This window comes from Hordeum vulgare, chromosome 4H, assembly GCF_904849725.1.
Source record: "Hordeum vulgare subsp. vulgare chromosome 4H, MorexV3_pseudomolecules_assembly, whole genome shotgun sequence".
NCBI classification, from domain to species: Eukaryota; Viridiplantae; Streptophyta; class Magnoliopsida; order Poales; family Poaceae; genus Hordeum; species Hordeum vulgare.
Window position 1 is genome coordinate 66,114,452 of NC_058521.1, and position 27,050 is coordinate 66,141,501.

Here is a 27,050-nt window from a genome sequence, read left to right on the forward strand (position 1 = left end):
CTGGTCCGGCGAGGTGGGGAGGTCGCCGGCGGGGTGGGGAATCGGCGGAGGAGGGGTGGGGCGCGCAGGGGTGTGGTGCAGCGAGGGTAGGGGCCATGGGGAGGTCGGCAGGGAGCTCCTGGACTCGACCGGGGCAGGGTTACTCCGGCGAGGTGGGGCGCGAGTTAGAGGCGAGGAGAGGGAAAGGTTTCAACGGGAATGGAATGAGGAGGTGCACGGGGTTCTTATAGAGGCGACGGGAGGCGCTCGGAAGGGAAGAGCTTCGCGAATCCCGGAGGTGGAGATCCTCTGTCCATGGAGGGAAAGCTCTTGTGACGTGGGGAAGAAGAGAGGTAGGAGAAGATCTCCTGTTGGGCCAAGAATAGGAAAGTGCTTAATGGGCCAGCAGGTCTTTCCTAATAAAAGTGATTTCCTTTCCTATTTTTAAAACTAGGAAACTAAAACGATAAAAAGGAAATCAAATCAATTCGAAATAAAGAGTTTTTATATACTAAAATTATCAGAAAAATAAAATATAGATGATGGGCATTTTTCCACGGCAAAAATAAAAACTTCAAAAAAAATTATTTTCACAAAATCGCCTAAAAGGTTTATTTCTTTTGCAAAAAAAATTTCAAATGACCCTCTAAGTTTGAGGGTTCAAATAACTTTCAAAATGCCCGTGGGTTCGAGGGTCATGTTCCTCCTCTCTAGAATGTATTTCCCGGCATTTCTTGCACGAAGAAAACGAATGAAAATGCAAAAGAATTCAATGAAAATATCTCCGTTCAAATTCTTTATAGTTGAAGAAGTCATGTCATCTTCTCTCTTTGATTTTAAAAGATTAAATTTGAATTCACCGGAGAAGGGGAAAGTCATTTTATTCCCTCTCATTCAAAAGTTTCGAAAAGTTGCAAATTACACACAAGTTTCAATCACTCAGGCAACCAACAAACAATCTAATAATAATTATATTAACATCCAAAATTTATATTTTTGGGATGTTACAATTAATAAGTTGAGCGGGGTCATATTTCAGGGCCCAACATGTGGTAGTAACTAGTCTTGGATTACATACACGAAACTCAGTTCCTAAGGACGGTTCCAATGAAACAACCCGCCATGTACTCCTACATAGCCTTTCAGCGGTACCTTTACCAAATCAGGTTCCACACTTATTCTTTGTCATTAAAACACATTCATCCATTCTTGTTCATCACCCAGATGAAACAGACCTGACACAACTCTAGGCATAGCAAGCATAGTAGGATAAGACATATCATGGCTCAAGCAACTACCAGGTATGCTAGGTTGCAAGGTTTGCCTATTTATTGTGACAATGACAGGTCATGCAAAGGAATGGGTTCATCTACCGAAGTAAAGCATTTCAAATATTTTGTCCTAATGCAATAAGTGAGAGCAGGAGCGGGAACATGGGATTATATCAGGATGATCAAAAGGGTGCTTGCCTTGTTGCTCAGTGGAAGGATTAAATCCGTCAGTCGGATAATCGGACATATCCGGAGGGGCAGAGCCTACCGAAATAATAGCGAAAATCAATATCATACAAATGCAAAAATATGATGCATGATCAGGCATGAAATGAAATGAAGTATGGTTTAATGTGAATAACAGCACCATAGAATGATCCTGATTTGAATTCGGAATTCAAATAGTATTTGAAATAGGATATTGATCAAATTCATTTAATTTATTTGACCTGATGCTGTTTCACAACTTTGTTTGTCATGCATGAATGTAGCACCATTGTGTTCATTGAATTTTTCTGATCATTTTACATATATTATTTGTCAAATTAGGAGTTATATTTAATTTTCTATGAATTTCCAAAGTTTCCAGCATTTCCGAAATTATTTAAATCACAGAAATATATTTACTGCATCATGGTGACGTCATCAGGGTCAACAGCGCCTGGGCTGGTCAAATTGACCAGTGGGGGCCACTGGTCAACGTCACACGGGCTAATCCCGCGCTGATCAGCCCCTAAGTGGGTTTGACCCGCTCCTGGCGCCCACTATCAGTGGCTCTAAGGGCTAATTAGCGGCGGATTAGTGCGGCCACGTCATCCCCACCGGAGTTTCACCGGCAGCGACCACGGGTGCGGCGGAGGCTCATCGGAGTTGCTCCAAAATGCGATACGGGGCTCGGTTGGATGCGCTGGAGGCACTGGGACGAAGCCCATGCTCGGCCACATCGCGCAGGGGGCTCGAGGGGGCGCTAGGTCGCCGGAGTAGCGCCGGCGACGGGCCACGGCGGCTGTCGAAGCTCGGCCACGGCGGGCGGTGGCTGCAGGGCGCGAGAAGGCAAGGGGAGCGGGGGAAAACCATCAGGAGCTCACGGTGCTTCGCGTGGAGTCGTCGGCGAGGTCGGGGAGGCGTTGTGGTGGCCAGAGTCGCGGGCGACGGCGGCGGCCATTCTCAGATCCAGAGCGGGGGAACGAGCTCGAGGAGGCCGGGAGGGAGGCCAGGGAGGAGGGAAATGGAAGGAGGACGCCTCAGGGCTTCTCATCGCGAAGAGATAGGGTTGGGGCGGCCAGCAGGAGGTGGCCGTGCCTCCTGTTCGGGTGCCACACCCTCGTGCCTACTCGCACGAGGTTGAAGAAGGCGGCACGGCAGATGGGTTGGGCCAGGGTGACCGACTGGTAAGGTTTTCCTATTTTTTTCATTTCTGCTTTCTGTTAAACAGTTCTGACATTTATTTGTTTTATTTTTGGCTCCAAACTATTTTTATAAATAGGGAAAATAATTTTGGGGTGTTACTTGGAATATTTCCAAGTCAATAAAAATAGTTCAACATTTTATAATAACGAGAGATATTTAAAACCCCTTATTTGGATATTATCAGTGGCTTTTGTGGTTTAAATAAAATGCCAAATGTATTTTGAAAAACAAATCCACCCCTGAAATATTGTTTCCAATATTTATCAAAAAGGGTGAGCTTTTATGAAGGCCGTTTTGGGTTGATTGAACTCACACTCTATTTATTTTGGTTTAAACAAGGTGGGTGCTAGGGTTTCTTTAATCCCTATTTCATTTTCAATGCAAGAATAAAAACATGAGCACAATCTTGCAAAACACCAAATGGAAGCTAGGGATGTGACACTATCTCAGATCCCAAGGCAAAATGTTTGTTTCTAAGAACGGGTCATTTCTCGAGAAAAAGTTTCTCTCAAAATAAATGAGTGGGATGATGGTGGAACTTGATGAGGTTACTGAACCGTCACTTCAACCAGTGTGTAGCAGGGCGCAGGAAGTTGTTCCTGTGGCGCCTACACCAATTGAAGTGGAAGCTGATGATAGTGATCGTGAAGCTTCAGATCAAGTTACTACAAACCTCGTAGGTCGACAAGGTCACGTACTGCTACAGAGTGGTACGGTAAGCCTGTCTTGGAGGTCATGTTGTTAGATAACGATGAACCTACGAGCTATGGAGAAGCGATGGCTACCCGGATTCCGACTATGGCCGGAGGCCATGAAATCCGAGATAGGATCCATGAATGAATACAAAGTGTGGACTTTGGAAGAACTACTTGATGGTCATAAGTCTGTTAGATACAGATGGATCTTTAAAAGGAAGACGGACGATGATGGTAAATGTCACCATTAAGATAGTTGGAATTGTCGCAAAGATGTTTCCGACAAGTTCAAAGAGTTGACTACGATGAGACTTTCTCACCCGTAGTGATGCTTAAGTCTGTTAGAATTATGTTAGCAGTTGCTGCATTTTTCAATTATGAAATCTTGCACATGGATGTCAAAACATTGTTTCCTCGACGGTTTCCTTGAGGAAAGGTTGTATGAGATACAACCAGAAGGTTTTGTCGATCCTAAGGATGCTAACAAGTATGCAAGCTTGGGCGATCCTTCTATGGACTGGAGCAAGCATCTCGAAGTTGGAATAAGTACTTTGATGAGTGATCAAAGCTTTTGGGTTTATACAAAGTTTATGAGAAACTTGTATTTCCAAGAAAGTGAGTGGGAGCACTATAGAATTTCTAATAAGCATATGTGGTTGACATATTGTTGATCGGAAATAATGTAGAATTTCTAGAAAGCATAAAGGGTTTTTTCAAAGGAGTTTTTCAAAGAAAAACCTGGATTGAGCTACTTTAACATTGAGCACCAAGATCTATGGAGATACATCAAGACGCTTGATAAAACTTTCAATGAATACATACCTTAACAAGATTTTTGAAGGAGTTCAAAATGGATCAGTTAAAGAAGGAGTTCTTGACTGTATTGTAAGGTGTTATTTTGAGTAAGACTCAACAGCCCGACCACAGCAGAAGAAAGAGAAAGGACGAAGGTCATCCCCTATGCCTTAGTCGTAGGCTCTATAGTATGCCATGTTGTGTACCTCACCTGATGTGTGCCTTGCCATGAGCCTGTCAATGGGTACTAGAGTGATCTAGGAATGGATCACTGGACAACGGTCAAAGTAATCCTTAGTAACTAGTGGACAAAGGAAATTTTTATCAATTATGGAGGTGATAAAAGAGTTCGTCGTAAAGGGTTGCAACGATGCAAGCTTGGACACTAATCCGGATAACTCTAAGAAGTAAACCGGATTCATATAGTGGAGCAGTCAGTTGGACTTGTTCCAACTGGAGCGTAGTAGAAACATCTATAGTATGACATAGAGATTTGTAAAGTAAACATGGATCTGAAAGTTTCAGACTCGTTAACTGAAAACCTCTCTCACAAGCAAGATATGATCAAACCCCATATTTGTATGGGTGTTAGATTCATTACAATCACATAGTGATGTGAACTAGATTATTGACTCTAGTGCAAGTGGGAGACTCTTGGAAATATGCCCTAGAAGCAATAATAAATTGGTTATTATTATATTTCCTTATTCATGATAATCGTCTATTATCCATGCTAGAATTGTATTGAATGGAAACACAAATGCATGTGTGGATACATAGACAAAAGATTGTCCCTAGTAAGCCTCTAGTTGACTGGCTCGTTGATCAAATATGGTTAAGGTTTCCTGGCCATAGACAAGTGTTGTCACTTGATAACGGGATCACATAATTAGGAGAATGATGTGATGGAAAACAACCAAACTGTGAACGTAGCATATGATTGTGTCACTTTATTGCTACTGTTTTCTGCATGTTAATGTATCTGTTCCTATGACCATGAGATCATGCAACTACCGAACACCGGAGGAATTCCTTGTGTGTATCAAACGTTGCAACGTAATTAGGTGACTATAAAGGTGCTCTACAGGTATCTCCGAAGGTGTCTGTTCGGTTGGCATGCATGAAGACTGGGATTTGTCACTCCGTGTGACGGAGAGGTATCTCGGGGCCCACTCGGTAATACAACATCACAACAAGCCTTGCAAGCAATGTGACTAAGGATTTATTTATGGAATCTTGTATTACCGAACGAGTAATGAGACTTGCCGGTAACGAGATTGAACTAGGTATGGAGATACCCACGATCGAATCTCGGGCAAGTAACATACCGATGGACAAAGGGAACAACGTACGGGATTAACTGAATCCTTGACATAGAGGTTCAACCGATAAATATATTCGTAGAATATGTAGGATCCAATATGGGCATCCAGGTCCCGCTATTGGATATTGAACGGAGAGTGTCTCAGGTCATGTCTGCATAGTTCTCGAACCCGCAGGGTCTGCACACTTAAGGTTCGGTGACGTTTCAGTAGTATTGAGTTATGTATGTTGGTGACCGAAGGTTGTTCGAAGTCCTGGATGAGACCCTGGACGTCACGAGGAGCTCCAGAATGGTCCGGAGGTAAATATTGATATATAAGAAGTCCTGTTTTGGTCACCGGAAAAGTTCCAGGTACTTCGGTAGTGTACCGGGAGTGTCGGGAGGGTACCGGGGGCCATCGGGAGGGGTGTCTCGACCCAAAGGACCTCATCGGCTGTGGTATGAGTCAAGCCATCCCCTAGTGGGCTGGCCTAAGCACCCACTAAGTCTCATGCGGCTAGGGGTGGGAAAAACCCAAAGGTGAAAAGGTGGAAAGGATTTCCAAGTGGAGAGGAGGAATCCTACTCCTAGTAGGATTGGAGTAGGACTCCTCCACTTCCAATTTTGGCCAAACCTTGAGGATTTGAGGTTGCATCCTCCCCTCCCTCCCTACTATATATACTAGAGGAAATAGAGGCAGCCCTAACCCTAATTAGCCTTCTTAATAGTATTGGTTTACTATGGACTCAATTGTGATTTTTCACATAAAAGCAAATTGTAGAGTCTTGAAGCTTGTTGCCAATAGATGTTCCTTGCATCTAGGGGATATCCTCTTAATCCTTTGCCAATCCGTTCATTGAAAAATTCCTAGAATATACTTGGTAGAATCATTAGTCCAATGAAGTATATATTGTTATTAATTACCAAAACAACCTAGGGATAATTTGTGATTTAACTCATACAACCCATGGAGGAGGACATCAAGTGGTGATCATCATCAAGGTTGTGGTGTGCAAGTTCAAGTGGAGGATCATGAACAGATCGTGCTTCAAGCTTTCCGTCCATTATGGTGATAATGTATATGTGAAGATGTGCCGAAGAGAGGCTCACCCATAGTGGAGTATTGGGGGCAATCTACAAGTCTTCATCGAGATGACTCAATTGAAAGGACGTGGATGTCGTCTAGAAGGGATGTCGTCTAGAAGTCTTCAAAATAATTACGGTTTAGGCTTGAACAAATGCAGAATAAAACTAATGTTTAATTAGTCAAGCACAAAACCTAAAACAACTAGGCTCACCTATGTGCACCAACAATGTATGCTAAGCAAGTAAAACAACAAAGTGATAGCAAGATATATAACAAGAAACAACATGGCTATCACAAAGTAAAGTGCATAAGTAAAGGGATCGGGTAACAGATAACCAAGGCACGCGGAGACAATGATGTATCCCGAAGTTCACACCCTTGCGGATGCTAATCTCTGTTTAGAGCGGTGTGGAGGCACAATGCTCCCCAAGAAGCCACTAGGTCCGCCGTAATCTCCTCACCCCCTCGCACAATGCAAGATGCCATGATTCTACTAAGGGACCCTTGAGGGCGGCCACCGAACCCATACAAATGGCAACCCTTGGGGGTGGTCACCGAACCCGTACACTTTGGCAACCCATGGGGACGGTCACTGGTACCTGTACAAATTGCTCGGGGAAATCTCCATAACCTAATTAGAGACCCCGATGCTTGCCCAGATATTACACCATAATGATTGAGCTCCGAGGCACCACCAAGAATATAGGACGCCAAAGCACCCAAGATGAACAAGCTCTAGGGTACCAAGCACCCAAGAGTAATAAGCTTATCAACTTCACTTCCACGTATCACCATGGAGAACTCAAACCTATGCACCAAATGCAATGGCAAGGGCACATGGAGTGGCAAAGTCCTTATCTCCCAAATCACACCACAACAACTAATGCTACAAAAGAAAATGAGAGGAAGAATGAAGAAGAATACGAAGAACTCCAAGATCTAGATCCAAGGGGTTCCCCCACACAAAGAGGAGAAAGTGAATGGAGTAAATGTGGATCTAGATATCCTCTCTCTTTTCCCTCAAGAACTAGAAAGAATCATTGGAGGGATTGAGAGTCAGCAAGCTCGAAGAAGGCCAACAATGGGGGAAGAACACGAGCTCAAGAATTAGGAACCATTGTGAAGAAGACCCCCTTAAATAGGTTCTCCAAATCCAACCGTTATGCACTCAGCCCGTGCATAAGAAGTAGTACCGCTTAGGTGGGCGGTACTTTCGCTTGCACGAAAGTTTCAAACCACAGCATGTAACAGAGAGACTCTAGGAGGTGGTATAGCCGTCGGAGCGGTACTACCGCTCCCACAAGTGGTACTGTCGATAGGTGTTGCAAGTGCGGGTGAAACTAGGGCAGTAGAGAAAGACAGGGCGGTACTACCACCCATTACTGTCATTCTACTACCGCGCGAAGGAAATGGCTATCCATAGAGAAAATATAAGCGGTAGTGAGACGGAAGTGGAGGGCGGCAGTACCGCCCAAGCAGTACTACCGCTTCCACCGCAGCGGTACGTCCCCTTAAGTGAGAAAAACTTCCCTCGCACTAAAATTACTATAACTTTCGCATACGAGTTCCGAATTGAGCAAACTCAAGCTTGTTGGATAGCACACGACGAGTACAATCTTAAGAAGAGGCGGTTATGAAAATGCCAATGATATAGAGATGTGAAACCTCTATAAATGAAGAACCGATAAAAACTCCAACATCGAAAACATCATAGAAGATGCACATGAACTCTGTTTTCGATGAACTCGAGCTTGTCATGAAGATGACCATAAGATCAAGAACCCACATAGAGAAAATCCAACCAAGAACCAAATAATATGATGATGCCAAGAATGCAATGGCTTGAGCTCTCAACGAGTGATATGATCAAGCTACTCACTTGAGAGCCCCCCTTGATAGTATGGCAATCGATCCTATAACCCGGTCTCCAAACTACCACCATGAGACTGGTAAAATAGAAAACCTATCAAGGGAAAACCTTTGCCTTGGGCATAGTCCACTTGAGCTATATGATGACGATGTTGTCATCTTCAAGATGGACCACCTTTCTTGATTGTGCCGGCTCGATGAAGACTAGTAGATTGCTCCCCCATACTGTACTATGGGCTAGCCACTCTTCAGCACATCTTCAGAAGTACATTGCCACCACAATGGATGGCAAGCTGCAAGAATGATCTCTTCTTCATGCTCCACTTGAACTTGCACACCGCAATCTTGATGACAGTCACCACTTGATGTCATCCTCCATGGTTCATATGAGATCTTCCTCTTGACGCAAGCCCATGGAAACATACCTAACCCCACATAGAACTCTCACGTAGACCATGGGTTAGTACACAAAGATTAATGGACAATGCTTACCATACCATGGGATCACTTGATCCCTCTCGGTGCATCCTGTATGATTTGTGTGTTTATCAACTTGATTCGCTATTTGACTTAGTCTTAATCAACCTTGTATCTTATCTTATCTTTTCATAAAGATGATGTCTTGAAGGTAAACATGAATGTTCACACAATCTTCTTCTTCAAGACATGCTTGCAATAAGCTCAACTCTCACATGACCAATCTCTGTATAAAACCTTTAATACCACCTTGGTCACCATATAAACTCCTTGAAACCAACAGATGGACTTTAAGAAGTGCCTATGGACAAATCCTTCGAATATAACTCAAGGCCACCATTAGTCCATAGGGGTTGTCATCAATTACTAAAACCACACATGGAGAAATATGCTCTAACAGCAATCAAGATAGGTAGTCCAACTTGATGAGCACAAGATCATCATCATCTATCTCAAGTGTACTATGCGCAAGTTTAAGGTTTGTCCTTAATAGGTTTTATATTTTATCGGTCTCATGGTGTTAGTTTGGAAATTGGGTTATAGGGTCGATTTTCATACTATCAAGGGGGCTCTCGAGTGAGTAGCTTGATTGTATCATTCGTAGAGAGCTCAAACCACTGCATTCTTGGCACCATCATCTTTCTTGGTTCTTGGTTGGATTTTAGCTATGTGAAATTTTGGAGCTTATAGTCTTCATCTTGATAAGCCCAAGTTCATCAAAAACAGATTTCGTATGCATCATCTTTGTGTTTTCGGTGTTGGGAGTTTTTGCCGGATCATATTTTGGAAGGTCGTCTTCCTTATGCTATTGGCATTTATTCTCCGTTGCTTGTTCTTAATATAACAAACAAGCTCGAGTTCCCTCGTTTTGGAGTGTGTATGCGAAAGTTATGGCAGTTTCAGTTTTCATGCATCCATTGATTTTGCTTGGGGCTTGCTTCAAGCACCCAAGAGGTAGTACCGCTCCAAGAGGTAGTACCGCTCCAAGCGGTACTTCTACCCTCTAGCGATGGAGGCATTTCCGATGGGTCCATGCAGACTTTTTCGCATCGGCAACACAAGGGTGCGGTAGTACCATTTCAGGCGGTAGTACCGTTCCGGCTCCAGCGGTGGTACCACTTTTAGCGCTACTTCTGCTTCATACTTCTGCTTCTTCTATTGTTTGAAGCGATAGTACCGCTCCCCGAGCAGTAGTACCGCTGTGACTGCTCAATCGCCCTTGTTTTCTGTCTTGTTGGGCTGGTTTGACTGTGTTAAGCGGTAGTATCACTCCCCTAGTACCGCTTGAGCACGACCAGTGAGCATAATGGTTGGATTTTGAGAGGCCTATTTAAGGGGTCTTCTTCCTTAATGGTTCTCACCCTCGAGCTCATGTTTGTCCTCCCCCCATTGTTGACCTTCTTAAAGCTTGATAACTCCCAATCCCTCCAATGATTCTTACTCCTTCTTGAGGCGGAAGAGAGAGGATATCCAGATCCACATCTTCATCTATCATTTTCTCCTCTGTGTGAGGGGGGTCCCCTTGGATCTAGATCTTTGAGTTCTGTGTGTTCTCCTTATTTTTACTCTCATATTCCTCCATAAATTTTGTTGTTATGGAGGGATTTGGGAGTGAGGGACTTGACCACTTCGTGTGTTCTTTCCATTGAATTAGTTGCATCGGTTTGAGTTCTTCATGGTGATAGGTGGAAGTGAAAAGTTAAGAAGCTTATTTTTTTGGTGTTTGGTCACCCTAGAGCTTGTGCCTCTTGGGTGCCCTAGATGGTTGGTGGTGCCATGGAGCTCAATCATCATGGTGTAAAGATTCATGCAAGCACACGGGTCTCCAATTAAGTTGTGGAGATTGCCTCAAGCAATTTGTACGGGTTCAGGTGACCATCCCCGAGGGTTGCCAATTGTACAGGTTCGGTGACCGCCCCCAATAGTCTCCATTTGTACGGGTTCGGTGACGCCCCTCAAGGGTCCCTTAGTGAAATCACGACATCTTGAATTGTGTGAAACATGAGGAGATTACGGTAGATATAGTGGCATCTTGGGGAGCATTGTGCCTCCACACCGCTCCAAAAGGAGATTAGCTTCCCCAAGTGTGTGAACTTCGGGATACATCATCGTCTCTGTGTGCCTCGTTTATCTCTTACCCGAGCCCTTATGCACTTTACTCTATGATAGCCATATTTTTTCATGCTATATATCTTGCTATCACTTAGTTGTTTATATTACTTAGCATAAGTTGTTGGTGAAAATAGGTGAATCTAATTCTTTTAGGTTTTGTCCTTGACAAATTAAACGCTAATTTTATTCCACATTTGTTCAAACCTAAACTGTAATTATTTTAAAGCACCTATTCACCCTCCTCCCTTCACACCCCCTCTAGGTGACATCAACGTCCTTTTAGCAGTGTGTAATGCCACACACATAGCCACCGGTTCCCGACCGTTACACTTGGCGAGATCTAGACTAGCCCCACATACCAACACTAGTCTTCGTACGCACTCTGTCCTCACTTGCGCGCACCTAGGGTCACCCGTCCTCAAGTCTCTCCAAGCCAAGGACACTTAGCACTTTGTCCTCACTCGTGCGCACCTAAGTCACCCATCCTCAAATCACTCCAAGCCAAGCATGCTTAATTTTAAGGTTCCTTGCGAACGGTCTCTCAGAAAAGAAAGAACTTCTTGTTGATATGAGTAGTCTATCATTATTATTTAGTCAGGATGTCACGATGTTGAATTATCAAAATAATTATACACATCAAGAAGCCCAATAAAAAACACGCAAGTCTATGACCATTTTAGATGAGATTGTGTGATCACTTGAAACACTGGTACAAGAAAGAACTTGAGTTGTTGTAGTAGATATAAAATGAAGACCTCGTGAACCAAATTGGATCAAGATTAATACCAACTAGAAGGCTAAGGCCCGCTTTGTTGCGCCGTTGATCTCGTTTAAGTTACAGAGATAATACTTTGAACGTTGTTATTTTTTACTCTGAACTTGGTCAAAGTAAAAGAAATTTGACTTTTCAAACATGTAACATTTTGGAATTGAGGGAATATTTGGTTTACCAAGTGACCGAGATGAAAAAGTATGTTTTCTCTTTATTTAATGTGGTGTTTTGGTTGGTATTCCATGGTGTGATTTTGTATTATATGCTAATCAATCAATATTTATGTGGAAAAAATGTATCGGTGAGTGCATGTACTATATTGGTGCTACAATATTACATGTTGGTGCTACTTTTGTCTAGGTGGTGAGGGGGTGCACTAATTTGATATGTTTTTATTGGTCGGTTGTTGCCGGTTAATTTGAGTAATCATTGATCCCGTCAAAATATGAACTAAATTCAAAATTATGTATGTCGATCAAATGTGAGAGCTCCAAAAACAGGAAGCATGTGAATTAGAAGAATTGAATGAGAATGCTCATTGAGAGATTGTTGACCCGGTCAAAATCGGGTGACCCAATTCTAAATTGAAGCCTTAATTAGTTGTGAAGATTTAAAAATTAGGAAGCATAATGTATTCTATAAAAATTTCAATGAGAGAGTCTTGAGAAATTGTTGATCCTGTCAAAACTAGGTGATCAAATTTCAATTGGAGACCTCAATTGATTATGAGGCCTTCAATCCTAGGGAGTTTAGTGATATAGTATATATATGACCCCACTGATGTGGTTTTCGAGAGAGGGGAAATACTATAGGAAGGGATCATCTCAGAAATTTTTGGGCAATGGCTGGTACTCGATATAATCATGGCATGGATCCCGTGTCGATAGAGCTATGGGCTTCTCACGATGCAGTCATTTTCCCTTGAGAAAGGGGGCTTTAAAGCGTGCACATGGAAACCGATTGTCAAGAAGTTCAGAAGATCGGCGACTTTCCATATTTATGTGAAATGGAGGAGATTGGTAGAACATTCCAGGGATTTAACATTCACTTCATTTGTCGGCACGCTAATGAGGCAGCTCATAGGACAGCCAAGGATGCTTTTAACATTGAGTCTTGTAATAAATTATGATGCAATCCTCGGCTTCCCGATTTGTATTTTGTAACTAGATGTGCTTTCGCCAATTGGATAAATAGCCAAAGAAGCGAAAGTGCCCTTCTGCTCTCGAGCTCAAATGAGCTTAATGAATAATAAAGCAAAACAAAAATGAAACATATTAAAAAAATATGATTTTTTTAACAACACTCACAGAAGTTTTAGTTACGTGCAAAAATTCAGCATGAAATAACATTCCCATAAGGGGTGGCAAAAAAAACCAATACTCTCAAAATGCGCATACTGATTTTTTTTCATGCCTTATAGGAATGTTGTTTCATGCCAAATTTTAGCATGCACTTAAAAATTTTGTCAATGTTGTTTTTAAAAAAAACAGATTTTTTTGATTTTTTTTATGTTACTGTTCACCGAGCTCATTGAGCTCCGGAGCAGAAACTTTGCGCCCTCAAAGAAAGTTCTTTTAAATCCCTAAACATATTTCGAGGCAATGTAGTACCAACATGTAGAGTTACCTAACGTGTCCCACGTTTTTTTATTTGTCAAATCATGATGATTCTTATTATGTTACGAGTACGGTCAAAACATGTTTTGAAATTGTACGTAGGAATGTATAGCGGAACCCGAATCCAACCCGCTTCTAAGTCAAAATATCTCACGTTTAGTTATAATTCTTCCGACCAGATTTAGCTTAATTTAAACTAATACTTCCTCCGTCCCTAAATATAAGTCTTTTAGGAGATATCACTAGGGGTCTATATATGAAGCAAAATAAATGAATCTATAGTCTAAAGTATGTCTATATACATCCGTATGTAATCCACTAATATACATCTAAAAAGACTTATATTTAAAAACGGAGGGAGTATTATATTTATACATGCTTATGTGGGATGCCCGCCTACATCCGTACTTTACGTTAGAAATTGCCAATGATCGGTATAGGCTGAGACTATACTAGGCCATACCTCAAGCCGGGCCGGGCTTTACACCAGGCCTGACAAAGCCCATGGTATAAAAAACCAGGTCAAAGCTTGACCCAGCCCAATTGTCGGGCCTGAATTTGAAGCCCAAACCTGGCCCATCAGTGCAAAAGCCCATCAGGCCTCAGGTCGGACTTCTTCCTTAAATCATAAGAACACTAAGCCCAGGCCCAGCCCAGCCACCAGGCTCAGTATCTCATCAATCGATCCAACTTAGACACCAGAATAGCATCGGCATCTATCTCTATACTTTCGTTTTCCACATGACAATGGCGATCCAGTACCACAAAACTAAAATAAAAGGTAAAAAAAATTGCCCACCATTTGACTGCACATTTTGTTAAACTGCTGTCGACCATGCCTCGCACATGCACAGCTACTACAGTAATTGGTTGAGATGCTTGGGTAAAGAAGAAAGTACATTCTGTCAGTGAGATTTCCCAAACATTGCTGATACTTTTTCACTAGTCAGTCAATATGCAACTTACAGAGTATAGTAAGGCTACAAAGGGAAAATTCTCAAGCAAAGAGAGATATCAGCACATATGATTGCTACAGCAAGGGGCGACGATAAGTTACAGTTGGATGCCACAAGTCAAGAGAGAGAAAAAAGAGGAAAAACTTCTTCTCTGGGTGAGAAATAACACCATACACCAGTGCCCACAACTGCCCGTACAGGCAGATTCTAACCCTCTTATCATTCAGTAAGATGATTGAGGCAGGTAGCTCAGGGTCATAGTTGCATAATACACAGAGAACCAGCTACACAAACTGATGCACCATAACAGTTACCAGCCTTATGATTCCTTTCCATAGCACCATTAGAGCAAAGCCCATATGATTTTGGCCCAAGGGGGGTTTATGGCTCTGCGCTGATGGTCCATAAGAGATGAGCCCAGTGAGGATAGCTGTGTCATCATCATATTGAACTCAAATGTTTCCAGTCACACTATTGAGAGGGTTTCCAATCATATTGAAGATTATTAAAGCTATTTCCTGCTCTAAGTCCACCCAACAGCTGATTTCCTATGTCATGCTGCTGCTGCTGCTGTTGCTGCTGCTGCTGGCCCAACTGTGATAGGTCATGTGCACTGTGATGCATTCCCATCCTCCCGTTCATTGCCATTGCATTGTTCGGCATTGCCATTCTCAGTCCATTAGCTGTAGGATTTGAACCGAACCCGCCCACAGCCCCCAACCCCATTCCTCCAATTCCAGAGTGATTCGTGACAGCATTACCAACTAAGCAGTTAACCCCATTAATACCAGGGGTAAATCCGTTTGGTCTCTTCATGTCATTCCCTGCATGGCCAACACCATTCATTTGTGATGACATCATCTCTTGCAAGATTCTCTCAACCGAGCTTTGGGTATCACTTTGATCAGGCTCCTGAGGTCGAGTTGCAGGAGGCTGCATTGGAGGCAAGTTTGATGATACTGCTGGGGAACTGAGTTGGTTTGTGTTCTGAAGGGAAGGCATCGTGTTGTTATTGGATGATATAGGTACCTGGGAAGCGAAAGAGGCAGAAGGATTTGACTGTAATGAGCTTGCGGAGTTCACCTTGGGAATTGCACCGTTATTCCCACTGTTATACTGACCATTTGCGCTGCTCATTAGATGATCTTGGCTAGAATCCATTGAACCTTGGAGGATCCCCATAACTGTTGGTGAGGGTGCAGATGTAGAGGGTGCACAATTGAGAGAATTGTTTGATGTCACGTCTGCATTGGCAGAGGCAGAAGCCTGCGCACCAGCCATAGGGGCAGAATTTTGACCACTCTGGTTTGAACTCTGCGGAACAGGCTGCTGCTCTTCAGGCTGTTGCTGCTGTGGTTGAAGAGGGTTGATCCCTGGTGGAGTCCTCCGAGGAAATTTATGCAGGCTATCTGAAAAAAAAAAACTGGGTATTACAGATAGACAAATCATATAAAACAGCAAATAGCACGCCGACAGGCTACTGTTCTTTGTGCCCAAAAATTAGAAAAAATTGGCAGAAACCAGCTTGTTCCCAGCGATCCCCGTAAGGGAAAGATTAAAATCTCATACCGATTGGTCCAGATCCAGTCTGCTTGCTGTGGTCAATCAAATCTTTCATGCAGTTTACCACCTCCGCAATCTGGGAATATCAATGAATTACATGAATTAGTAGAAACAAAAATCAATTTCAATCATACCTACAAAACTAAAATGCTCACAAAAATTCTAACAATAACTTAAACTAATGGGAGCTTCAAAGTTATAACAGGTGGATGGAAACTACAGTATATCAGACCAGAGTGTACCTGAAGGCAGCGGACATATCGTTTTGTGTATCCTAAATCATTTACCAAAGGCACCTCCAGAGCTTTAGCCAATTGGCGGGCACATCCAACAAACCTAATGGTACAGATTGATACATAAGTACAGATTGCATGAACTAAAAAAAAGTACTAGTTACTAAAAGAAACATTGAATTGGTGAATGGTGATATAGTTACTAAAAAACAGTCAGCAAGCAAAGTAAGAATGCTGTGAATAACATGCAACCCTGAAACAGCATAAACTGTTAACTATCAAGACTTGTTAACCATTATAGGTTCTTGCAGAGATAAGAGTTGTAAACAGTGAAGCAAAAGATAATGCTTTTTAAAGTCAAAACAAAGAAGTTCAATACAGAGCACCTATTGTGCATATGAGGCTTCCATTTGTTTATGAACCTTTGATGATTCTTGAACATCAATATATGGTGGGCTGTTGCCAACCGATTGTAAATTGGAAATGTAACACTAATTGCTAACAAAATACAATGTGAAGCATCTTCTTGAGCTTCTTACACGTAAATTGGAAATGTAACACTAATTGCTAACAAAATACATGTGAAGCATCTTCTTGAGCTTCTTACTCAACCACACAATATCATAGTTACTGAAACCAAACCGGTTTACCCGGTGAAGCTTCTGATTCACCTGTCCGCTGGTCTAACCAGTGACTCTGTTGTGCTCCATTAAGCTTGGTTGGACTAGCATAACACGCATAAATAAAACCTATGTGTGGTGTCCTCTTTCCATATCTACTCCATGTTGTTGGTATTGTTCTCTTCTACTCCCTCCGTTCCTAAATATAAGCACTTTTAGAGATTGCACTATGAACTACATACGGATGTATATAGACATATTTTAGAGTGTAGATTCATTCATTTTGCTCCGTATGTAGTCTCCTAGTAGAATCTCTAGAAGGTCTTATATTTAGGAACGAAGGGAATACCTATTAACGAAAAGATACGCAAGCTTTGAGTATTCGCGGAAAAAAAACATGTCCTTTTGGCACAGGACCAAACCAACAGTCGACAGGCTAGCACCATACATTTTTGTCACCAAACTATGACATCTATTGCTAGAATCCTATCCCTCCTTAATTTTTGTAGCTTGTCATTACCTAAACCGGGCAAAGCTCTGCCTCCAGGGTTTTTGTGGTCAAACAACCAAGGTTTCCATAACAGAGCATAATATCCAATATCTTGCATGTAATCTGGAGTCTACTCAGCTAAAATGAAAATTATTTCTTAGGCAACTGCATTTTTCTATATACCCGTTCTACAGCCCTAGAACCATCAGGATATTCAGCTAGATCCCATCTCCATTGCATTAATAAGCAAGTATTAATTTCGGTCCGTTCCAGCTAATCAAGATATCTCTCTCCCCCTACTTAAAAAGTATGTATGGTTCTGCCTTTGTTCCCTTTTTCCTCCACCCTCTTGCTCCTGACCCCACCTCCTCCGTTTCCAGTTTTGCTGGTTTTCTCCGGCCGGTTTTCCTTCAAAACCGCCTCAACTGTCCCACATCTTATGACTTACCAAATAAAATCATGTTGGTTGGCTAAGCCAACAAGTACTGATCCAATTGACAACAAGAGCCCATTTTTGGTACGTAAACACATTTAACAGTAAAATGGCAGGTAAATCACAGTGATTGCGTACAAAATATTTGTACCCCCGTTGCAACGCACAGGCCATTACCTTGTAAGAGATAAACAATCACGCCTAAGATGAGATTGCCTTGTTATATAAGTGCACAAATGATGTTGGTTGGCACATGAAAGAATATAGTGGTGGCCTTGGTAACCCACTTTTTTACCGTATACTTTAGGGGAAACCCCCCCCCCTCCCACACACACACACACACAACCTTTAAAAATTTATTAAGGATAGAAAGAAGGGTACAAAATATTTACAAGGTTACCTCGGTAACCAGAGAAACAAGAAAGGAGACCTAGCTACCTAACCTATGAAGGAAGGGAAAGTACAGGAATCGCGGTGGTAAGTATGAAAGCCACCTTACAAGATCATCCTTTAACCTAGGCTTAATTCCGTGAGTCAATGTCTTGACCATGGCTTGGGATTCTTCTTCAAATGAGTCAATGCCTTCTTGAAGCTTACCCTTGCCCTTGATCTTGTGGTCTTGTGGTGGAAGGTCGTCTTGAGAATTTGTTCCCTTGGGGAGAGTAGGATCATACTTCTCCTTTTGGGGAACAAACTTCGTCATGGGGTATTGACCTTCTTCCCATTCAACTCCATTTGCATTGAAATATCCAATGTCTTGGTTCTTCCGGTGCCATCCTTGCTTGCGTACAATCTCCTCAAATTGCTTGCTTCCGACAAGACTCTTGTAGACACATTTTTTCTATAATTATTTTCAATAAATCATTTTCTTGCTCAAGTTTAACTTGGCTAAGATAATCATTATTGGAATCAATAGAACTACTAGAAGCAACATCATTTGATTTAACACTTGTATTGTTGCTACTAGATGAAGAACCTTTCTTGCCTTGTTTACTAGTTTGCTTAGATTTAACTTCTGTAAAAAAAGTAGACAAGAGTAATCATTTGTCTAGATAAAAAGAAATCTTATTTCAAATATCTTCATTGATAGATTCAAGAAACTCGTGTTCTTGCTCTAAGGGTCAGTTCTCTTGCTAGCTTCTCGGATAAGCTGGAATAAGCTGTCCCCTACCCAGCTTATTCTGGAAGCCCAACTAAATTTATTTTTTATAAGCCTATAAAGACTTGAAAAGTAGGTTTATAAAAAAATATTTTTGGTTGGGTTCCTAGAATAAGCTGGGTAGGGGCAGCATATTCTAGAATCCCCAAAAAGCTACCAAAAGAACTGGCCCTAAATTTAGCTTCTCGAAGTGTAACTTCTCATGAATTCTTACAAGCTTTCTATGATCTTATTGAGTAGATTCATGAGCTAACTTAAGAGTGTTAAGTTATTTAGTTAGACACTCAATCTCCTCCTTATCTTCATCACACAACATATCTTGACTAGCATGATTATTATCAAGTTCATTTTCATTGATATCACAAGTTTTATTAAAGATCAAGTAATCATATCCTAGTAAGCCATCCTCATAACTATTAAAGTCAAGGTATTCAGGGTGTGATACCTTGGGACCTTTAGCCATGAAGCAACTTCCAATTCCTTCATTTGGTGAACCAAATAAGTCATAGGAGTTGGAGGAAACAAGTGTTAATCTGGCAACACCTTCATCTTGACTATGGTCGGAGTTGGAGTGGTAGCTTCCCTCAGATTGATTGTCGGATGTGGAGACGGATACTCATTCACCAACATGAGCTTGATTTATTCTTCTTTAGTAGCACTTGGTCTATTTGTCCTTCTTCTCCAAGTCCTTGCTTCTCCTAGAGGGTACTCAGTCATAACAATCCTCTCTACTCCTTCTCTCTCTTTGAGGTGACTCATCTCTTGAGATTCTTCTAGGTGACTCTTATCTTCTTTTGTGGGGGGTCATGCACTCATTGGAGTAGTGTCTGGGCCTTCCACAACTATAACAATTCCGATCATGACTAGATGAGTGCTTCTCTTCATATCTTGAGTTGGAGCTTCTCTCTTCGCCTCTACTCTTGTAGAACTTGTTCAATTTCTTGACCATGAGGATTATCTCTTCATTGGTAACAAGTTTGTCTCTTGAGGTGGTGGAGGTGTCACTTGAAGCTTTGTATGCACCGCTTTACTTGTTATGAAGCTCTTCTTTGTGTTTAAGTGACATTTCATGAGCAACAATCCTTCCAATAACTTCCATAGGCTTGAGATCTTTGTAGTTTGGCATCATTTGGATCAATGTGAACATGGTGTCATACTTTCCATCCAAGGCTCTAAGGATATTCTTGATGATGAGTTTGTCGGTCATCTCTTCCCCTCCTAAGCCGCCAATCTCGTTTGTGATGAGAGCGAGCCTAGAGTGCATTTCAGCGAGTCCTTCACCATCCTTCATCTTGAACTTGTCAAGTTGACGTTGTAGCACACCAAACTTATATTCCCTAACGGATTCAGTACCTTTGTTCATATCGACCAAAGTATCCCCATTTTCCTTTTCATTCTCAAGATGGCTAATCTTTTTGAACTCTTCGGGGCATAGGCAGTTGAATAGAATGTTGCATGCTTGAGCGTTGTATTGCAACATCTTCAATTCTTTCGCAGTCGCTTGACGATACGGTTCCTTTACATCACCAAAGAATTCACCTTGCAATCCAACATGAACAATAGCCCAAACAGCAGTGTTATGACCAAGAATATGCATTTTCATTTTATGCTTCCAACTAGCAAGGTTTGTACCATCAAAATATGGACATCTATGATGACAATTTCCCTCACTAGATGCCATACTATCCTAGGTTGTGAAACCAATGCAATGGAGACCAATGCTCTAATACCACTTGTAGGATCCGAAGTATGTCTAGAGGGCGTGATTAGATTACTTGACCAAATAAAAACGTAGCCTTTTCCCAATTTTAGTAACTGGCAAGTTTTAGCGATTGTACCAAGTCAAGCACACCCTACACATGCAACTCTAAGAGTATAGCAGCGGAAAGTAAAGACTTGCACATATAGGTAAAGGGTAGGGACAAGAGGATCAAACACAAAGATGGAATAGATATTTTTGGTGTGGTTCTGATAGGTGGTGCTATCATACGTCCATGTTGAGGGAGACTTAGACCCACGCAGGGTAACGGTCGCGAGACTCCATGGAGGTCTCCACCTATGAAGGGTCCATGGAGGAGAAACCTTTTCTATTCCATCATGGCTTACGTCCACGAAGGACTAGCCTCACTCAGGGTAGATATTCATGAAGTAGGTGATCTCCTTTCCCTTACAAATTTCTTGGTTCAACTCCACATGAAGTCATAGGCTCCCAAGCGACACCTAACTAATCTAGGAGACACCACTCTCCAAAAGGTAATAGATGTGGTATGTATCATGAACTCCTTGATCTTGTGCTTCAAAAGATAGTTTCCTCAACACTCAATTACTCTCTCACACATTTGCCTTGGGTAGAGGAGATTGATTGGGTGGAAACAAACTTGTGGAGGCTAGAAATCAAGATCCATATGGTTGGAGTGGAATATCTTGATCTCAAAACATGAGCAGGTGGTTCTCTCTTGGAAAATAGATGGGGCAAGTGTTAGTTTGTTTAGAGTGCTTCCTCTACGAGTGAGAGGTAGGTGCGGGCACATATAGGCATCTCCAAAAATCCAACTTTTGCAACATTATTGCACTAGTCGGTGAAAACCAAAGTGAAAACTAGGTTGCACCGACTAGTGCATAATGTGGTAACGTTTGGTGTTTCAGTGAGACCGATATATTGTTGGAAATATGCCCTAGAGGCAATAATAAATTGGTTAATATTATATTTCCTTATTCATGATAATCGTTTATTATCCATGCTAGAATTGTGTTGAATGGAAACACAAATGCATCTGTGGATACATAGACAAAACATTGTCCCTAGTAAGCCTCTAGTTGACTGGCTCGTTGATCAAACATGGTTAAGGTTTCCTCGCCATAGACAAGTGTTGTCACTTGATAACGGGATCACATCATTAGGAGAATGATGTGATGAACAAGACTCAAACTGTGAATGTAGCATATGAACGTGTCAGTTTATTGCTATTGTTTTCTACATGTTAATGTATATGTTCCTATGACCATGAGATCATGCAACTCCCAAACATCAGAGGAATACCTTGTTTTTATCAAACGTCGCAACGTAATTGGGTGACTATAAAGGTGCTCTATAGGTATCTTCGAAGGTATATGTTGGGTTGGGAAGGATCGAGACTTGGATTTGTCACTCCGTGTGATGGAGAGGTATCTCGGGGCCCACTCGGTAATACAACATCACAACAAGCCTTGCAAGCAGTGTGACTAAGGATTTAGTTACGAGATCTTGTATTATTAAAGAGTAAAGAGACTTGGAGGTAACGAGATGGAACTAGGTATGGAGATACCGACGATCGGATCTCGGGCAAGTAACATACCGATGGACAAATGGAACGACGTATGGGATTAACTAAATCCTTGACATAGAGGTTCAACCGATAAATATCTTCATAGAATATGTAGGATCCAATATGGGCATTCAGGTCCCGCTATTAGATATTGACCGGAGAGTGTCTCGGGTCATGTCTACATAGTTCTCGAACCCGCAGGGTCTGCATACTTAAGGTTCGATGACGTTTCGGTAGTATTGAGTTAAGTATGTTGGTGACCGAACGTTCTTAGGAGTCCCGGATGAGATCCTGGACGTCATGAGGAGCTCAGGAATGGTACGGAGGTAAAGATTGATATATAGGAAGCCCTGTTTTAGTCACTGGAAAAGTTTCAGGTACTTCGATAGTGTACCTGGAGTGTCGGGAGGGTACCGGGGGGCATCGGGAGGGGTGTCTCGACCCAAAGGACCTCATGGGATGTGAGAGGAGTCAAACCAGCCCCTAGTGGGCTGGCATAACCACCCACTAAGGCTCATGCGGCTAGGGGTGGGAAAAACCCAAAGGTGGAAAAGGTGGAAAGGGTTTCCAAGTGGAGAGGAGGAATCCTACTCCTAGTAGGATTGGAGTAGGACTCCTCCACCTCCAATTTTGGCCAAACCTTGAGGGTTTGAGACTACCTCCTCCCCTCCATCCCTCCTATATATACTAGAGGAATTAGAGTCAGCCCTAACCCTAATTAGCCACGTGTTTCCCTCTCTCTCTCTAGATCATTTTCTCCTCTAGATTAGTTCTGCAGCGCTTGGTGAAGCCTTGCTGGATTGTCCACCACCACCACCACCACGTCGTCGTGTTGGAGAACTCATCTACCTCTCTGCCCCTCTTCCTGGATCAAGAAGGCAGGGATCGTCATCGAGATGTACGTGTGTTGAACGCGGAGGTGTCGTCCATTCGGCACTAGATCAGGATGGATCGTGATGGGATCGCGGGACGGATCGTAATGAGATCGCGGGACGGACTACGATTTGGATCGAGAAGATGTTCCACTACATCAACCGTGTTATGTACGCTTCCAATTAGTGATCTACAAGGGTATCTGGATCCGATCTCCCCTCTCGTAGATGATCATCACCATGGATAGGTCTTGCGTGTGCGTAGGAAAAATTGTGTTTCCCATGCAACGTTCCCCGACAGTGGCATCATGAGCAAGATCTATGCGTAGATGATATCTCGAGTAGAACACAAAAGAGTTTGTGGGGTATTGTTGGATTGAAGCGGCCAGGACCAACATTACTCGTATGCTTACGAGAGACCGGTTTCATCGACTAACATGCAACTTGTTGCATAAAGATGACTAGCGGGTGTTGATACGTCCCAAACGTATCTATAATTTCTGCTTGTTCCATGATCTTTTGGGTGACAATGTTATATGTTTTGCTACACCTTTATATCACTTTACACATATTTGGACTAACCTACTAACTCAGTGCACCCAGTGCCAGTTCATGTCTGCTGATGTCTTTTTTGCAGGGGCTTTTACCCAATTTTTTGAAGCTCGAAAAATCCCGAGAAAAATATATAAAAAATCAGCGTACCGGAAGCTTCCAGATCACCGAAGATGGGCCAGAGGGGGCTAGGGGCCGCCCAGGCGACCTGTGGGCGCAGCCTACCCCCTAGCCGCACCAAGAGGCCGCCTGGGTGGGTCCCACCTCCTCCGGTGCCCTCCTTTGGCCTATATTTACTCCTCTGCGATAAAACCCTTCCATCACATCCAGAATCACGAATTTCTCCATCGTTCCACCGCCGCAGCGCTTCCGAGATCGGGAGCGTCGGGAGACCTCTTCCCGGCACCCTGCCGGAGGGAGGATTGACCTCCGGGAGCTTCTCCACCGCCATGGACGCTTCCCGGACCTGCCGTGAGTAGTCCTCCTTGGACCATGGATCCATTACCAGTAGCTCTGTGATGTCTTCACTCCAATCTTGTGATTCAATGGTTAGTCCTTGTGAGCTGCCCAACATGATCAAGGCATCTATGTAATTCTCTTGCTATTGCTATGCTCGGTTTGTTGGTATACGATGGATTATGAGATTATGTTCAGATTGTTATGAGTTATATATTTGATTATCCTTTTATATTATGTTCCTTAGTGATTCATGCATGTTCTCCGTTGCTATTTATTGCTTTGGCCGAGTAGTAGATTGTAACTCCAAGAGGGAGCGTTATGCATGATTGTGGGTTCATGCCCCTCGATGTCTAGCTTGAGTGACAGAAACATGAGACTAGGAGATGTGTTGTTGCCACCAGGGAGAAAACAATGATTCTTGTGACCACGGTTGTAAGGATTTTTTACCTTACGCATAGTTCGTTAATGCAGTTGTCCGTTACTTTGGGTTTACACTTTGGGTGGGGCTCGCAACTTAATACTGGCGAGATGTTCTAGATAGATATATCAAGGTGGATGATTAGTAAGTAGATGGTGATGAATAAATGGTCTAATTGTCTTGGCGTACTGCCCATTACTATTAAACCTCTAACTATCAAGTAGCATAATTAGCATTTCTGTGCGTTCATAATTCTGTCAATTTCCCAAATGTAATTTGTTTACCCAAGCATAGTTGTTTATCGTCTTTTGGGAGAGATACATCACTAGTGAACATCATGTGACTCCGGTCCATATCACCATCATTGTTTACACCTCCATCATTTACCGTTTTCATTTACTTTTCCGTTGCAATCACTATCACTTTTCCCGCGTGTGTTTTGATCCTTTGCAAACTACAAGGCCGGAGAGATTGAGAACCTCTTTGTACTCGTTGGGAGCAAAGTTATTTGTTGTGTGTGCAGTTCCACGTCTTCTGCTAGCGCCAGGGTGGAAGACGCCTACTTGTTGATCCTAGGAGTCCTCTTGGTTCGATAAACCTTACAGTCTCTGTGTGATGGAAAACTTGTTGTTGACTACATCTCAACCTTCCACTTGGGGTAACCAACGAGGAGCGAGAAATATATACATCATCTCATCATCAGGTGCCTTTTTCTCCAACTTTAGTTGAATCGGATTTGACCGAGGCGGTCCTTGGATAAGGTTAAATAGCAACTTGCATATAACTGTTGTGGCTTTGCGTAAATAAGATGCGATCATACTAGATACCCATAGCAGCCACGTAAAATTTGCAACAACAAATTAGAGGACATCTAACTTGTTTTTCCAGGGTATGCATGTGATGTGATATGGCCAAAGACATGATATGATATACGAGATGTATGAGATGATCATGTTGTAATAGTTAAATATCGACTTGCATGTCGATGCTACGGCAATCGGCAGGAGCCATAGGGTTGTCTTTAATTATTTGGCGTTTGGTGATGCTTTACTTTATCGCTAAGAGGTAGCAATAGTAGTACGAGCATAGTTGGCGCGACAACCTCAATGGCAGCACGATGATGGAGATCATGGTGGTGTGTCGGTGACGATGGAGATCATACTGGTGCTTTGGTGATGGAGATCAAGAAGCACAAGTTCATGGCCATATCATGTCACTTATGATTTGCATGTGATGCTAATCCTTTTATGCACCTTATTTTACTTAGGAAGATGGTAGCATTATAAGGTGATTCCTCACTAAAATTTCAAGATAAAGTTGTGTTTTCCCCGAGTGTGCACCATTGCAACAGTTCGTCATTTCGAGACACCACGTGATGATCGGGTGTGATAGACTCTACATTCACATACAACAGGTGCAAAACAGTTACACACGCGGAACATTCAGGTTAAATTTGGCAAGCCTAGCATGTATAGACATGGCCTCGGAACACAAGAGACCGAAAGGTCGAACATGAGTCATATAGTAGATATGATCAACATAGAGATGTTCACCATTGAAGCTAACTCAACTCACGTGATGATCGGACTTGAGTTAGTGAATTTAGATCATGTGTCACTCGAATGACTAGAGGGGTATCAATTTGAGTGGGAGTTGATACGTCTCCGTCGTATCTACTTTTCCAAACTCTTTTGCCCTTGTTTTGGACTCTAATTTGCATGATTTGAATGGAACTAACCCGGACTAACGCTGTTTTCAGCAGAATTGCCATGGTGCTGTTTTTGCGTAGAAATAGAAGTTCTCGGAAAGACCTGGAAATTTATGAGGATTTTTTATGCAATATATAAAAAATACTGGCGCAAGAATCAACCGGAGGAGTGGAGCGAGGAGCCCACAAGCCCACGACGCGCCCCCCTGGCCGCACCTAGCAGGCTTGTGGGGCCCTCAGGGATCCGCCGCCTCCAACTCCAACTCTATTTAGTCCCTTTCGTCCGGAAAAAAAATCAAGGACAAGAGTTCATCGCGTTTTATGATACGAAGGCGCCGCCACCACCTGTTCTACCTCTGGAGGGCATATCTGGAGTCCGTTCTGGGCTCCGGAGAGGGGAGATCGTTGCCATCGTCATCACCAACCTTCCTTCATCGCGAATTCCATGATGCTCTTCACCGTTCGTGAGTAATCTCATCGTAGGCTTGCTGGACGGCGATGGGTTGGATGAGATCTATCATGTAATCGAGTTAGTTTTGATGGGGATTTATCCCTAGTATCCACTATGTTCTGAGATTGATGTTGCTACTACTTTACCATGCTTAATGCTTGTCACTAGGGCCTGAGTGCCATGATTTCAGATCTGAACCTATTATGTTCTCGTCAATATATGTGTGTTCTTGATCCTATCTAGCAAGTTGTAGTCACCTACTATGTGTTATGACCCGGCAACCCTGGAGTGACAATAGCCGGAACCACTCCCGGAGATGACCATAGTATGAGGAGTTCATGTATTCACTAAGTGCTAATGCTTTGTTCCGGTTCTCTATTAAAAGGAGAACCTTGATATCCCGTAGTTTCCATTTGGACCCCGCTGCCACGGGAGGGATGGACAA

At 42.7% G+C, this 27,050-nt stretch overlaps 1 protein-coding gene across 1 annotated transcript; it reads right to left on the bottom strand.

Annotated features, from left to right (window-relative positions):
* Positions 1 to 14,300: 14,300 nt before the first annotated feature.
* LOC123447895 (transcriptional corepressor SEUSS-like) lies at positions 14,301 to 16,652 on the bottom strand. The gene is made up of 3 exons (XM_045124610.1): positions 16,148 to 16,652; positions 15,912 to 15,981; positions 14,301 to 15,751 (listed from the first exon to the last, which is right to left on the bottom strand). The coding sequence occupies exons 2-3, from the start codon at positions 15,958 to 15,960 to the stop codon at positions 14,814 to 14,816; spliced, it is 987 nt and encodes a 328-aa protein (XP_044980545.1). The 5' UTR covers positions 15,961 to 15,981; positions 16,148 to 16,652; the 3' UTR covers positions 14,301 to 14,813.
* Positions 16,653 to 27,050: the final 10,398 nt, after the last annotated feature.

What these genes read in the sequence shown, in the direction of transcription:
- LOC123447895 (XM_045124610.1), bottom strand. Translation starts at nt 15,960, where the DNA reads ATGAAAGATTTGATTGACCACAGCAAGCAGACTGGATCTGGACCAATC. An exon ending in GACTGGATCTGGACCAATCG is followed by an intron (nt 15,752 to 15,911) that starts GTATGAGATTTT and finishes TTTTTTTTTCAG; the next exon opens with ATAGCCTGCATAAATTTCCT.